General features: G+C 33.8%; 1 protein-coding gene across 2 annotated transcripts in view; it reads left to right on the forward strand.

Annotated features, from left to right (window-relative positions):
* Positions 1-885: 885 nt before the first annotated feature.
* LOC140452140 (uncharacterized) overlaps positions 886-16,039 on the forward strand; it is a 58,329-nt gene continuing 43,175 nt past the window's right edge. For both annotated transcript variants that reach the window (XM_072546230.1, XM_072546232.1), the window contains exon 1: positions 886-1,131. In XM_072546230.1, coding sequence (XP_072402331.1) covers positions 932-1,131 — 200 coding nt within the window. In that variant the 5' untranslated portion in view covers positions 886-931. The remainder of the gene's footprint in view (positions 1,132-16,039) is intronic.

A 16,039-nucleotide genomic window follows, 5' to 3' on the forward strand; every position in this document is an offset into this window, starting at 1 on the left:
AATAAATTGCATACTAAAGATACAAGCATCAAGTTTTTCTGTTGGAAAAGCAAAATGCCAAAGAAGCTACAAACTACAACAGTATTCCCATATCACCCCAATCTGTAACTATGGATCTAAAAAGCTATTTCATAAAGCATTTGTTCAAGAACTGGAACAATAAATGGAAATCCACATCATCAGAGCTTCAGGAGATAAAAAATAAGATTAAGATTGGACCATGGCAACCACCCGAAGTATCCAGACAAAAGCAAATAATTATTTCCCGTTTACGACTTGGACATACCCAGTTTTCTCATGAACATTTGTTTAAAAAAGAACTCCCAATTAGTGCGGTTCACCCCCTACGGTAAAACATGTGCTAGTGGAAAAGTACGAAAAGTTCAATCGTCACAGAATTAAATAGCATTTACCAAACAATCATAAAGACATTTTAAATTCAGAAAATACTATAGATAACCTACTTTTATTTTTAAAAGGTTTTAATCTAATTAGCATAATGAAAATTTTTTATTAAATTAATAAATGTCAAGAAATAGAGTAAAATATTTTATGCGTTTGTAAGAGACCATTTTTGTGTGTGTAGAATTAAATTTGACTGGAATAAAATAATTAATTTTTGTCAATATTTATTTAATTTTCACGTTCACATTTCAATTTTAATTCAATCAATTTGATCATTTCCTTGATAACCTCATTCATGCTGGCCAAATCGTTCCAAACAACAACCCTTAAGACTAAAGTTGTATTATATATTTATTTTCCCTAGCGACCATTTCTATGGTATTCAACGAAGATACTCATATCGAATAAATGATAAGCATGCGCTGAAAATGTGGGAAAAACGTGCTTTGAGGAAACCCATGTAAAACACTAAGTATTTCTGAAGTCACTGTTGGGTTGTCACCATGTCCAGAAAGCGCATGAAGCTATGAATCAGTTCGCGGAGTTGAAGTCTCCGAACTCCGAAATAGTCCGGGCGAATTACAACAAACTTTCTGAGCATATTCGGCGATTAACGCCTCAGGGGATCCAGTGTAGTGTTTTTTGTGGAGGAGTTAACTGCAAGTATGAAAATCCGGAAAATTGGAAACCTGAAAACTTGGCCATTCAAGGGATATATTCGCATTGGTAAGTTTTATTCATCTTATATTGAACGTTTCATTTAATCCATTCTATTTTTGATTAATTTATGCTTACATTTATTTAGTAATTCGTCGTTTGATAAACTGTCCAAGAATTTTTTCCAGTGCATAATTTTCCTGCAATAGTATTTTATTATTGCTTTATATTTGGCTTTCTTGTGCGTTTGATTTTAAATCTCTTTCATGTCAAGTTCATTGAATAGATTATTGTATGTTTCTGTTTAAGCTTTTACTACAGTTCATTTGACTTCCTTTATACTTTATCCTTTAATGATGAGACTTTATACAGGCTGCTAAAAGTTTGCTTAAAATAGGTATCTTATTTTGAAAAAAAAAAAAATGAATGCACTTTTCATAGAATTATTTGTTTTACAATATCCTTTATTTGCTGGGGTTTTCTTCTTGTTGACGTTTTCGGTGCTTTATAATAGTTCCTTACTTTCGTTGTTTCAAAAGTCTATAAATGGTTGCTTCTCCAACTCCGGTCATGTTTTAAAAGGTTCACTGCGTCCGTAATCTAATAGAAACATGCCAGGTGCTAGGAACTTTGTTTCAACAAACAGTGATAAGAGTTGGTTGTTGGTATTTTACATGATGTTTTAGATGTTTTAGACATTATATCCCACATTTGGGAGCAAATGTCAAAAGGATGCGGATCCGTGCCGTTAGCACCACACTTTAAATTTTCACACCAAATGCTAACGGACGCGGATCCGCGTCTTATTTTTAAAATAAAAGGCTACAAAAAAATTATGTTTTATTTAAAAAGTAACAAAACATACACTGAAAATAATATAATAAGAGCAACTTGAACGTTATAGGTAACAAATAGTACAAAAAATACATCAACTAGAGTCATTTTCGGTCTTCATTGTATGTTACGTAGCATGAGCCTAGGCAAAGACCAGGTTTGTTAGCACAAATAAGACATTCATAAATTCTATCTTTTCTTTTTTTATTCACTGTACACACTGTACTTTTTACGTTTCGTTTCCCTTTTTGTATTTTCCTCAGCTATTTCGCTCAAAATATGCCGTTCAGACAAGTTATTTAATGTTTTAGGGACATTTTTCTGAGGAAGGCTTAGTAAATTTCTTATAATTTCTAGTCGAAAGTCATAAAGAGACAGTTTTGTTCCAAAATATTTGTTAAATAAAAAATAAGAGTTTACTAAAATCATCATTTGATGTTTGCGATCACACAGTTCCTGTACAATATGTTTTGTTCTCCATAAGTGTTTCGGCAAGGTCCATACTCATGTAAAAATTGTCCATAATCAACGAGTGACCTGCATTTAGACGTTTGTGCATCAATTCCATGACAACTTTTTTTGAATGGTCTGTTCCGGCGGTAGTATCAAATTTACCAGTATAAATTTTTATACCAAATTTTTGGCGCTTATTTTTAATATACGTTCTAAAACAGAGATGACCACGCCATAAAACTACTGATTCATCAAGGGAGAGATTTTTGTCAGGCTGATAAATATCATTCATTTTTTGATTAAAATAATTTAACATTTAATTGACGTATTTTGTACAGCTTGTCCTCTATAACTTCTCCTACCTCTGGATTTTTGGCAAAGTGCAGACACCGAAGAATTAACAAAAAACGGTCTCTACTCATATTTTCTGGGAAACACTTTACATTAAAAAGACTATCAGTTTTCCAATAATCTTGCGTTCTATTGGTTTTCCATGTCCCCATGTGTAAGAGTTTCCCAAAAAATTGACGTAATTCTTCGGTAATGAGTGATTTTCTATTTGTTACTCTAGATCTTTCTGTAACACCCGAAATAATTGTTCAGCATACAGATCCATTTATGTCACTATCAGCTCAAAAAAAAGTTTCATTCCCCAGAAGACGAAAGTAATCAAAAGGTGTCTTACTTTGTGGTGACTCTACCAATAAGTTGCAACATCTAATAAAAAAAATTGTTTCATTCCATCATGATCATTTTGCCATTCATGTGTATTTGGATTTCTTGCATTTGGATTTAAATTTTTATTGGGTTCTTCCCCATAACCTGCATTTGAATTTAAATCGGTTCCTCCTCGTTTTGTATGGCTTGCACAATACCCGAAATATCGTCGTCACCTACAAAAATACAAATTTAACACTTTTTTAAACTCACTTGTTTCCAACTTACCCAACTCATCCCCATCCTCATCGTCTGTAGATGGAATATATTCGTCTTCCGATGAAATATATTCATCTTCACTATCTGATTGTGTTAAAAAGGTTCCTCCTCGTTTTGTATGGCTTGCACAATACCCGAAATATCGTCGTCACCTACAAAAATACAAATTTAACACTTTTTTAAACTCACTTGTTTCCAACTTACCTAACTCATCCCCATCCTCATCGTCTGTAGATGGAATATATTCGTCTTCCGATGAAATATATTCATCTTCACTATCTGATTGTGTTAAAAAGTATTCAAATTCTTCTTCTGTTAACTTTTTAGGGTTTTTTACGGATATTTTTTTACGTTTTCACACGTACACGAACACGTGTCAGAATAAAAGCAAACAACAAAAGTGACAACTGTGACGTAACTTCCGTTACCTGATGCTTCTCTTAGATGCCATTAGATATTTGAGCCCTAAAAATCATACGAACAAGCTGAATTTTTCCGAGAATATCAATTTTGGGACCCCAAAAAAGATAAAAAATTTACCACTTTAACCCCCGGGCTTCGCGCTAAAACCCCCCTCATAGAGGGGGGTAAAAACTCAAAAAAATCGATTTACTAAGAAAGAAAAATCTTGCGACACATATATAAGGGCACAAAAGAAAACTGAATATGGCGAAGAAGATACAACTCTGAACTATACAAAATATACCAGGATCCGGATATTATAGCATTCATTAAAATAGGACGGCTGCGTTGGATAGGACATGTAGAAATAATGGAAGAAGGCGAAATACCAAACAAAATATTTAAACAGATGCCAGTAGGAAAAAGAACAAGATGAACACCGAAGCTGAGATACTTAGAACAAATAGAAAATGATATAACAACCTTAAAAATTAAAAACTGGAGAAAAAAAGCACGAAACAGATCAGAATGGAGAAGAATCCTGGAACAGGCCAAGACCCAAAAAGGGTTGTCGAGCCAGTGATGATAATGATGAATTAACGGTTTAGGCATTTGATGTTTAAATATCTTTGCTAGATTGTAGATTTCGCTTCGTAGACGTTTCCATACTATCTTGTTTGTATACTTGGCATTTATGTTTAGTCCAACAGATCTAGGCTTTTAAGAAAGCCCATTATTCGTTTAGGAGAGATTTTTACGTTGCTAGGTTTTATTATGAACTTTTCCGGACCGTTAGCAAACAATTGTTCTGTAATTGCAGACGATATATTCCTCTGCATTTTATCTCATGTTACTCTGTTCACTTTACTTATTTTACAGATATAATATTTCAGTAAGCAGTAAGAACATCTATAATTACTTTCTGTTAAGTCTTTTAAAGAACCAAGAGTATTTTTGAATAGCGAGTAGAAGGCTAGAATAACCTTTTTGCTTGCCTTTGGTATAAAACGTTTTGTCAGTAGGCTACACCAGGTTCTTTTTGCCATTCTCAGACATCAGTGACTATGCAGGTCTTTGCTACGTCGAAAAATGGCTCTGGTTCGATAAAAGCCATATTAGCTTCTTCTTTAGTAACACTATTAGCAATAGCAAATTTACTTTGTTATACCCTGTCAGTTTCTCAAGGGACTATTTGCAGTTTAAGTTAGCAGGTTTTAGGGTAGCTAGTAGATCTTTTTTATGAAAATCAGTCGCTTAAACCAAAAATAATAATGATGTTAATTTCACGTACTGGCATTTATAATTTATAAAATGTCTGAAATGCCAATAATCAGTATTTAAGTGCTGCGTCAGCATCTACAACCTATTTAAATTGACGAAATACTGTCCCAAAAATGAATCGTTTAATTTTTTTACTAAAAAACCTCACACTGCAATGTAAGAGTTTTATTTTCGGTGTAGTTTTATAACTTTATTTCAACTTTGGAGTTCATGTTAACCACCACACAATATTTTGGCATTTAGTATAATTTCTATTTAAGTCGTAACTTATTTGTTCTAAAGCTTGCGTACATTCTTTCACGTTTTTGGCAGCATTAGGTGCATAAAGTAACCGCAAATTGCACCGTGTTCTAACCTAAATTACATCTAATAGGTATATCACTGAAAGTAAATACTACATTAAATAAAGGTTACATACGAAGTACTAGTTTAGTAGTTTTTTAGTGGAATTTTTGTAGTTTGTAGGTATTGTAATAAAGATTGACCTTTGCTAGTCATCGGGTAATACGTCACATTGGTAAATCTGATTGAAGAAAGCGGTTAGAACAGAAGATATACTTTCGTTATCGAGAAGCTTTACAGATTCAACAGGAATTTCGTCTGGTCCAGGGAATTTTCTTATATTGATTGTTGAATCGCGTTTTCAACTTCAGATTTGAGAATTCTTAGATCATTTTCTGCATTATTAGTTATAAACCTGTCTGAATTTTCACGAAATTCTTTTTTGTATAACTGCTGAATGTACTGCTGCCGTTCGTTACAACGGACTTCATTTCCTAAAGGTGGGTACACATATGCGAGCCAAACTGTTTGCGAACTGCTCGTGAGCTGTTCGCGAAGAGTTCGTTGAAAATATGTTTATGTTCAGACTATCCAATACCCTAAGTATCTAATAACAAACCGAGAATTAATATACTTCGTTATTCTAAACATTTCGGTATTTTGTTTACATTATCTGTTATTAATTTCTCTCGTTACTTTTGAATAAGCCGCGCTCGTTCAGCAATTTTGTTTAACCGAATGATCTCATCGCACACTTAGCAGAAACAATTTATAGTCTCGAACACCGTCCAAATTTAACTGCGAACATTCTTTGTGTTCGTCCCAAAAACCGACAGGCCGCGGTTCCTGACGAGCAACGAACGAACAGCTCGCAAGCGGTTCGTCCCGTCGTACAAATTAACGAATATAGCGTTCACAAACGGTTCGCGAACAGTTCTGCTCGCATATGTGTACCCGCCTTTATACTATTTGATTATTATTATTGGGCAAAAGCAGGCAGATGTTTAATTTCTTGGCAGGATTCCTTCAACCAGGTTTTCTCTGCTTTTTTGATCTTCCCCAAGTTTAATGGGATTGAATTTACAATGGTAAGAGGACAGTCATAACACATTAAGGTGGGTACACATATGCGAGCCGAACTGTTTGCGAACTGCTCGTGAGCTGTTCGCGAAGAGTTCGTTGAAAATATGTTTATGTTCAGGCTATCCAATACCCTAAGTATTAACAAACCGAGAATTAATTTACTTCGTTATTCTAAACATTTCGGTATTTTGTTTAGATTATCTGTTATTAATTTCTCTCGTTACTTTTGAATAAGGCGCGCTCGTTCAGCAATTTTGTTTAACCGAATGATCTCATCGCACACTTAGCAGAAACAATTTATAGACACAATTTATAGTTCTGCGAACATTCTTTGTGTTCGTCCCAAAAACCGACAGGCTGTGGTTCCTGACGAGCAACGAACGAACAGCTCGCAAGCGGTTCGTCCCGTCGTACAAATTAACGAATATAGCGTTCACAAACGGTTCGCGAACAGTTTTGCTCGCATATGTGTACCCGCCTTTATGTCGAAAACTATGTATAATTTTGTCTACTATAAACATTTTTAGTTTTTCATTCCTTTTGGCTAACTGTAGTAATTGTCTCAGATCTTTCACCACTTGATGTACGCTCTACAATTATGAATGCAGAACTATCTGATCATGAAGCAGTGTATACCAAGTTTAACACTCTTAACCAACCATCCTCGAAAACCCAACGTTTAGGCAGGATTTTTTCCGCTCAGAACTTTCGTAAATTCCAAAATTTGTGCTTGACTTCTTGGTGGCAATTTCCCTCTGTGGACGTGGACTATAATTTCAGTGATTTTTTAGAAAGGCTTGTCTGTATTTTCAATAAGGCATTTCCTTTAATTACGATTAAGACAAAACATCACAAAACCCTGGACTACCAAAGGTATCTGCATATCAGCCAAGAGTATGCGTTCACTACTGTACATCAAGAAATTTACTACCAATGTCTTTGTCACTGAATGTATCTCCAAGTACAGAGGAAAATATCTAAAACTTTTCATAACAGCTTAAAAAATGTACTATCAAAACCGTGTGGGAAAATGATGCAAGAGAAGCCGGAAAGACCATCTTATTCAGTGGAAGAGTTTCTTAACGAATTATATCAAAAGTTCTTACTGTAAATAACTTCTTATTAATACTGTAAAAAAAGATTATAACGGGATCTTTTTTAAATTCAATTTAGAAATTACTTGTTTCATATTTTCATAACTAGAGCAATTTATTTTCGTACTTTTTTAATTTATTCAAATAATAATATCTTTAAGAAGCTTTATATTTAATTCCTTTCAAGAATATTTTTTATACCAACTTTTCCAATTGATTTTATTAAATACTTTGCTCGTCATCACTTGTAATTTATTTACTAAATATTTCAATACAGTAAAGTTTGATGCATATATTAAAAGTTAATTTTTCAAACAAGTTGTTGTATTTGATTTGATATTGTTTGGTTTTATTACCTTTTTTTCTTAAAAAAAAATTATGGCTTCTGTTTGTGTTACTAAACTGTAACAGATTTTGGGAAACACTATGAAATTATATAAAATATTTTTTATTGAATATTTGCTTAGATAACTCACTCTTATTAGTCAGAATCTGACACCTCAGGAAAAGGAAGCGAGTGGCTAGGAAGCAAACAACAGGTATTTAAGAGCTCAAAAATGATATTCCCAGGTTATTTATTTATTCCAGTACAAATGGCACTTGTAATAATGCTAAATATACAATTACCGACCCTGAGCGAAGGCTATGTGGGTCAAATTAGAAAAAAATATATAATATAAACACTAATATAATTACTTTGACGCAATAAAAATTTTGAATAAGAAGATGAGGTTCGACTGTGCAAATGTGTAACACATTATACACAATAAAACACAATATACAAAAAAAAATTGTATATGGTGTATAGATATTATCGTTATTGACATTTATTTAACAGAAAGAAAACTCAAACTTATATATGAAGAGTCAAGGGGAAAAACCCCGTCATCGACAGAGCGAGCCGGGAAGAATCTCGTCATTGCAGTTTAAATGCATATCGCAAACACGCAGCGCATGCCGGGATCTTTATTAAAGTTGCATACCGGGGGCTAGACGCTAGTATTATTTCTTCTGCGCTCAGTACCGTATTGTTAAACTGTGTATTGCGTTTCGTATTTTTGTGAAAATGGACAGCGATGATGGAAAGTGGAGTGATAGTGGTGACGAGACGAAGCCCTCAACCACCAAGAAGCAGAAGAAAACAGGTAGAGTAACAGATGTGATGAAAGTGTTGAGAGCTGTGAGCCATGAACTCGGGCCGGATTGTTGTTGCAAGATGCTTAGCTGTTTTGAAGCAGTTCCTGAGGATCAGCACAAAATAATCATTCGCGAATTCAATGCGATGTGGGATGTACATAAACAGAATTCGTATTTAGGCGGTCTCATTAGTGTGTTGCCGGTGATGCGAAGAGGGAAAAATAAAAATCAAACTAAGTACAATACAGCTTCCTTTGCCTACAGAGTTCTTTCGCTAACAGATGATGGTGTTGCCCGTGATGTGAGAGTGTGCTTGAAAGCTTTCATGAGCATGCATGGTATCTCAGGAGACAAAGTGAGATACGTTCAAAAATCTCTTGTTCAAACGGGAAAAGCACCTACAGATCAGCGCGGCAAGTACTCAAACAGACCCCACAAGCTAACAGAAGACACTAAGGAAAAAATGAAAATACCTGAAGAACTCAACATTACAAAGCTGCACAAACTGTATACGGATCAGTATCCGGAAAATGGAGTATCGTATGAATCCTTTCGTGAATATTTTGAAAATGAATTCAACATCTCCTTCGGCTACCCTCGCAAGGATACTTGCAGCACATGTGACACCCTGAAGTCTGAGATTTTCATATTGGAAGCAAAAGACCCGTCCAGAACAGACCCCCAGTTGTCTGTGAAGTTGCCAAATAGGGAAATATGCCTAAAGAAAAGTGAGCTTTTCTATCAATTGGCAGATTATTGTAATAAAGATATATAAAGGAGTCATCCAAAAATGGTTATAGCCATGGTTCCATAACTTTGGGTTAATTGTCTCTAGATGTTCCTCTTCCTTAGAAAGTTCATGCAGTTTGTCTAAGGGGATGTGATCTATCCTTAATGGTTTGAATTTAATCGCTGTTTGAATATCTATGGTCCTAATTTTGGGAAGCATTAGCGGTTCCTCTGGGATGGCTGTCTTTGAATTTATGTAACTCTGGATTGGGGTTTTGAATTCACATCTGGGCGGAAGATTGATGAGATAAGTTCCCTTTAGGCCCAAAATTTTTGTTGTAGAACATCGAGTTGTAATTTTGTAAACTGCTAAAATACGGATGGCTAAGTCCATTTTGAATTGCTGTGGTCACTGCATCGTACTGGGTTTCAATTCTGTCCAATTCTTCCTTTATTGGTAGTAGTTTGAAAAAGTGTATAAAATCGTGTGTACTAGTATGAATCTTTGCTTGTCCCAGGTTGAGGGGAATTATTCCTGGGTTGTTTTTCAGGTCGTTGATCTTCACTTCCTCTCCCGTCGTCAGGGTAATCCTGTGGGGAAGGTTCAGAATTAGTTTTTGACTTAGGTTGATGTTTTATGTTTTTCTTGTGAACTGTAGCTTTTGATGTGTTTACAGTCACTCCGTTATTCCTTTTTATATGTTTTGCGGAATATCTCGGAAGTAATTTATTTCTGGTAACTGTTTTTCGTGTATAGAAAAAATTTTTGTGCTTGGTTTATACGCAATAGGGTCTTGTCTCGATTTGTTTCTATTTTTGATGACTTTATTTTTATTTTCTTGTATATGCTGGTTTACTTCCTTGTATAATTTCTTTGTTATCTCTCTATGATTTTGGATATAATTGTTCAGTATTACTTTCTGTATGTCAATGACAAAGGGATCTTTTGCGTCGATATGTCCGTTTAATATGTCAATGGGTGTTAACTTCTTTGCTGAATGTATGGAATTATTGTACTCAATTATAGCGTATAGCATTTGTTCTTTTATCGATACCTTTGCTTTGGTGTTCCTTAGAATTCGAAGATGTTCGATTAATGTAGAATGAAATCTCTCAATCATCCCGTTGGATTGCGGATTCTCTGGTGTCGTATAGTAGATTGAGATTTTATGAGAATCTACAATTTTTTGTATTACTCCATTTTTAAATTCCGTACCATTATAGGCTACTATCATTGGTGGGAGTCCATGATGTGTTATAAAAATTAATAGGGCGTTGAGTACATTGCTTGCATTCCCTCCATTTGTTGGGTAGGCTTGTCCATACTTCGAAAATGCGTCTATTATGGTTAGAAACTTCTGTCCATCAGCCTAGAATAAATTAATGTGAACTATTTCCAGTGGTTTAGTGGGAGTCGGTGTAACCATAAATTTTTGTTTGGGAGGAAGTCTGTCGTATTTATTTTCTTGACATATATCGCAAAAGTTTATGATATTTTCTAATCTAGCTCTGATTCAATCTAAGGACTCAGAGGAGTCTGATTTAATAAAAATTTCTTTCAAAATTTATTCTTTTAAAGACGATGCCGATGTGCATTCCTTTGCTCCTGTTGGCTTCTAACTTCTAATTCCCTCGGGTGAACTCTGCAGACGGTTTCCCGGGCTGGTTCTTGGAACAGTGGACAAACACTTAAAAGTGACTAGGATCTCTAAAGTTTTTATAATTTTATAATTGCTGATCTTGCTATCCAATGCGTCGCAATTCAGTACAGAATGTTCAAGCGGTAACCCCGTGTTGAATCCACGTGGTAGAATTCACTGGATGGTAGCGGTCATTGTATTGTAACTCATGTTATTCGTACTTCTCTCATATAGATTTTCCCATTTCTATCCCATAGATATTTATAACCTTTTTGGTTTTTAGTTTTGTAGGCTAGATTAAACAAATTTCTGCTATCTTTTGTAAGAGACTTATTGAAATATACTCGGGTTTTTGTTTTATGGTTTTTTTACACCTGAGCAGATCTGAGTCTAAATTTTTCTCTTGTCGACATTTCATTATTTTGTTTTTTATTTCTTGGGGTACAAATTTTGCAACTATAACAGGGTCTCTATAACAGGTCGAGTAGGATACAAGGAGTACAGATGGAATACGAAGAACGATATGGACAAGAAGGACAGGCAGACTAAGAAATTATTTCCGATTTTTGGAAGTGGAAATCGAAACGTATTTTCAACGGCAATTGTAGTGAATTACCATTAAAAATACTAAATAAGTCAAAACAATATACCGAATAAATAAATAAGTATTTATTTCATTCAACATTTCCGTTCCTCTATTCACCTTACACGCCATTAAAATCCACAAAGATTAAAATCTTGTTTCCTACTTTTACAAGTCTTAAAAGGTATTTTAACTTAAGTAGATCTACAATAGGGAATGTTTTATTTTAGCTTTTTACGATCTATATATAGACAAAAATACAAGGAAAACAACTATTTGCATTACAAAACATTCGGTTAATTGTATGTTGCTTTGTTGATGAAGATATATTTAGCTGGACAACACAAACGCTTTGCAGAGGTATAAATCATTTGCTAATAGACGCTTTTTAACCCGAAATTACAGAAAGTTTCAGCTTTTGTATGTATATTCTAGCTTATTTAAATTATGGTAATGTTTTCCTCAAAGTCGTTTTTACTGCACCACAAGAAAATACACTACTTGACAAAAACCACGGACACCTTCGTATTCGTATCTATATGCTAATATTATGTAAATGAAAGTTTAACAGTTGTTTTGGTAGCTCTAATTGTTTATCACTTTTACGTGCTAAACAATTAAGTGCTTTATTTACCAATAACTTTTTATATTGTTTAGATACATTTACCTTAACGATAATCGATTATCCCTGAATTATTTAATTTTATGATTCTTTCTCCTTTCTTGTAAGACTGATTATTCACTACATTTTTAGTAAATAAACAAATAAATCAATGTTTATTATTAAACAATCAAAATATACTTTCAGTTTATTATACACTCAAATGCAAAAAAAACGCAACGGAAAAATTTTGGTCAAAGCACACTGTGTATACATTTTAATTTGGTATATGACCTTCCTCGTCACAATTGAAGCACTTTACAGTATTACTTAGACACTGAGATTGCACATGACCCTCCATCCCACACTTCCAGCACCCCCTTTTGCTTCTCCCTCGCAGTTTCTTGCTATGTGGCCATGTGCTTGACATCTTTATTCTTTCTGCCACTAAAAGTCTTCTGGCTATGACCTCATCCACCTCCACATAACAAATTCTACTTTCTCCCCTGTTTGTCCTTATTTTTCCAACTACTTCACATGCTTCCTCCCTACCAGCAAATTTCTCCACCGATTCGACGATGTCTTTTTCTGTGGTTAGGCCATCCATGTCCGCCAGCATCAAACCCTTCTTTACTCTTCCACCTTTTGCCACTACTCTTGTTGCGCATCCTTGTCTTGATGCTACTAAATTTCTGACTTGCTCCGCCATTTTCCTGCCTCCATCTAATTCCAGGACCACACCTTCTTGTCTGGTTTGTCTAACCTTGTTTATGACGACATCCTCTCTTTCTCCTAGCTCTTCCCTTAACTCTTTTACAAGTTCAGCATAGGGCTTGTCCTTCGATTTTGTGATGATTAACATCCCTTTCTTTTCTGTGGCTACTATTTGCCAGTCCTTAAACGTTTTGCCGTATATCGCTGCCATTACCTTCTTTCCTCTTGCTGGCCAGTCTAACACTTTTCTTGATTTTTCCACTCCTAGTGCTGCTGGTGCTGCTATCCCTATCTTTTCTCTATTCATTCTTTCTATAAGGTCGAATAGCTTCCTGGCTGCTGCCACAAATTTAACAGCCATTGATTCTTCTCTCTTTTGTTTCAGCTTGTGGACAAATTTTTTTGATGTCCTCTCTCTCCCATTTTCCTCTAATATACACGTTATTGGAGACATAGTCCCAATTCCTCCATTTTCATCTTCTTCCAAACCTCCACCCAAACCACGTCACCATGGGAGACTGAGACCTCGGAATCCCTTATGAAGACATCGAGGATGTCGAAAACTCGGCGCAATAATAATCGACGCGATTCAACCCGGAAGACTGTTGAGTTTAATTTATATATATATATATATATATATATATATATATATATATATATATATATATATATATGTATATGTTAGAGTTATAAGTAAATTGAAATTGTTAAATAAATGTACAAATATAAGGTATTTTATTAAAAAATTTAATCACTTAAAATTTTCTACGTAAACATAATAATTTATCATACTTCTATAGTTTGCATGCCAAGGTATTTATAAATATATTTCTAACGGGTTGTTTTTCGAAACCAATAAGGTAGCGCTCTTAGACATTTCTGTGTTTGTTAATATATTTAGATCTATTGATTTTCTACGAAAATATTAGCTTAAGACAAATGATGTATTTGACACATTATTTTTGATTTTTTTTTGGGTAAATATAAAATAAATATAATGAGACCTAACAACATTTTTACATATTGTTTGTGGTACTTAAAGCAAATACTGATAAAAATTTGATTCCTTTCGGTTTTATCAATTCCATTTTTACGAGGGTTTTTAAAAGCAGCTTGTACGAAGTACGTGTGTAGTCCAAAACTCATGAAGACGTTGAGGTATTATGCACTAGAAAAATTCGAAGCCAAACGTGGAGTATGGATGGCAACATTCTTAAGCAAATTTATCACTGAACAAAGTGGTATATCTATATAATTTAGATAATACATAAAACTGAAAAAAGTGGTCTTAAAATCTTCCAGAAACAATCCACTCTGTGGTTATTAAAACTATCATCTATTATTAACACTTTCCATTTTAATTAAGAAAATTAAAAAAAATCGTTTAAAACTTTAAAATACTTATTTTTCTTTAGACATTCTAAAAGATTAATAACATAATCTTTCTTATTTCCAAATTTTATATTAATATGCCTTGTTATTATCTCGTATTGATTGGAGTTTGGTCTATTATTTGGGTCATTTTATCTTTATGTGTATATTAGATGTAAATGTGAATGTAAAACAGGTCAACAGATTTAATTTTTTTTTTTTTCGAAGTGAAGTGTTCTAAAATTTAGATATTTACAAAAACGTTAAATGACGTAATGTAGCCAAACTTAGACCACTCTTAATTATTATGATATTGTGGGCGTCTTGTCAGTTAAAATGATCAAGATCAGATTTATGATAATTGAGAAAATAATGTTTTTATTATATTATTATTAAAGTAAACAATTGTTTCACTTTCCCCATACACGGGGCAAAGTGAAAAATCACGAAGGGTAAAACGAAACGCTAAGTAGGTATCTAATTTAAAAATCTGTAATCTTTAATCTCAAATATATAAAAAAAAACAACTAAAAATCATATGTCGACTATTAAATAAACCTAAAAGTTCACTTCCTGTATTAATAATAACTATAATATTCGAGAATTTTGCCAAAAATATTAATTTTGTATTTTGGGACAAATTAGAGATAAAACATAATAAAATAGAAATAAAATTAGAAAAACTTGGAATATAGACACAGATAAACTAAAAGCTAATACAGAAAGCAAGTTAAAACCCGCGAAAGTATTAAATCTAGATAAACTTAGCTTAAATGAAATCAATGAAGTCATAACAAAAGAACTAGTGCAAGCTTAGAAGTGGCAACCGCTAACAGAAAACAAAAATCCAAAATAAGTGTAGAATCACAAAACATGCTGAATCAAAGAAAAGATTTTCTGAGACAAAACAAAAGAGACACTGCAGAATTTAAGGAATCGAGTAATACGAAAACAGATAAAAGAGGACATTAAAAAACATCAAGAGAACCGTATAGAACAGTCGTAGAGAAAAACCGAAGTCTCAAATGCACCAAACCGAAACTAGGAAAGAAAAACATAATAACCATTAAAAATTACTAAGGACAACTAGAAAATAGTAAATCTGATATAGCAAACTCGATTGAAAAATTCTACGCCGATCTGTATCGTTCCAGAAACGATCCCCCTAACTCCTCAAAGCAGAACTTGAAAAGGCAGATAACAAATGTCAACTCAGAAGTGATGCTCGATATAAGCCACGAAGAAATAGAAAGAGCAGTAAAAGAAATAAAAAGGAATAAATCTCCTGGAAGCGATGGAATCCTAGCAGAAATGCTAAAGGAAGGCGGAGAAGAAGCCATCACATATCTAAAAACACTATTTAATAAATGTTTATTCGAAGGCAACATACCCAAACAATGGAATACTGCTAAAATAATAGTAATACACAAAAAGGGAGACACCATAGACCTGAAAAATTATCGACCAATTTCACTTCTTTCACAACTTTACAAAAACCTTTACAAAGATTATTACAAATAGGTTAACAATTATATTTGACGAATATCAACCAGTAGAACAAGCCGGATTTAGAAAAGGGTACAGCATCTGTGACCATCTATATACTTTGAAAATCCTAATAGAAAAAACTAACGAATACAATCTCCCATTATGTCTGGCTTTTATAGATTATGAAAAAGCTTTTGATAGCGTAGAACTGTGGGCAATAGAATAAGCATTAGTCAACAACCGGATCGACTCCAGGTACAAAATATGAATACATAGTATTTAAGGACAAGCTGAAATGATAGTGACGTTGGGTAATGGAATCGAAACAAGACCAGTAAAAATCAACCGA

Source organism: Diabrotica undecimpunctata, chromosome 10 (assembly GCF_040954645.1).
Source record: "Diabrotica undecimpunctata isolate CICGRU chromosome 10, icDiaUnde3, whole genome shotgun sequence".
NCBI lineage: Eukaryota > Metazoa > Arthropoda > Insecta > Coleoptera > Chrysomelidae > Diabrotica > Diabrotica undecimpunctata.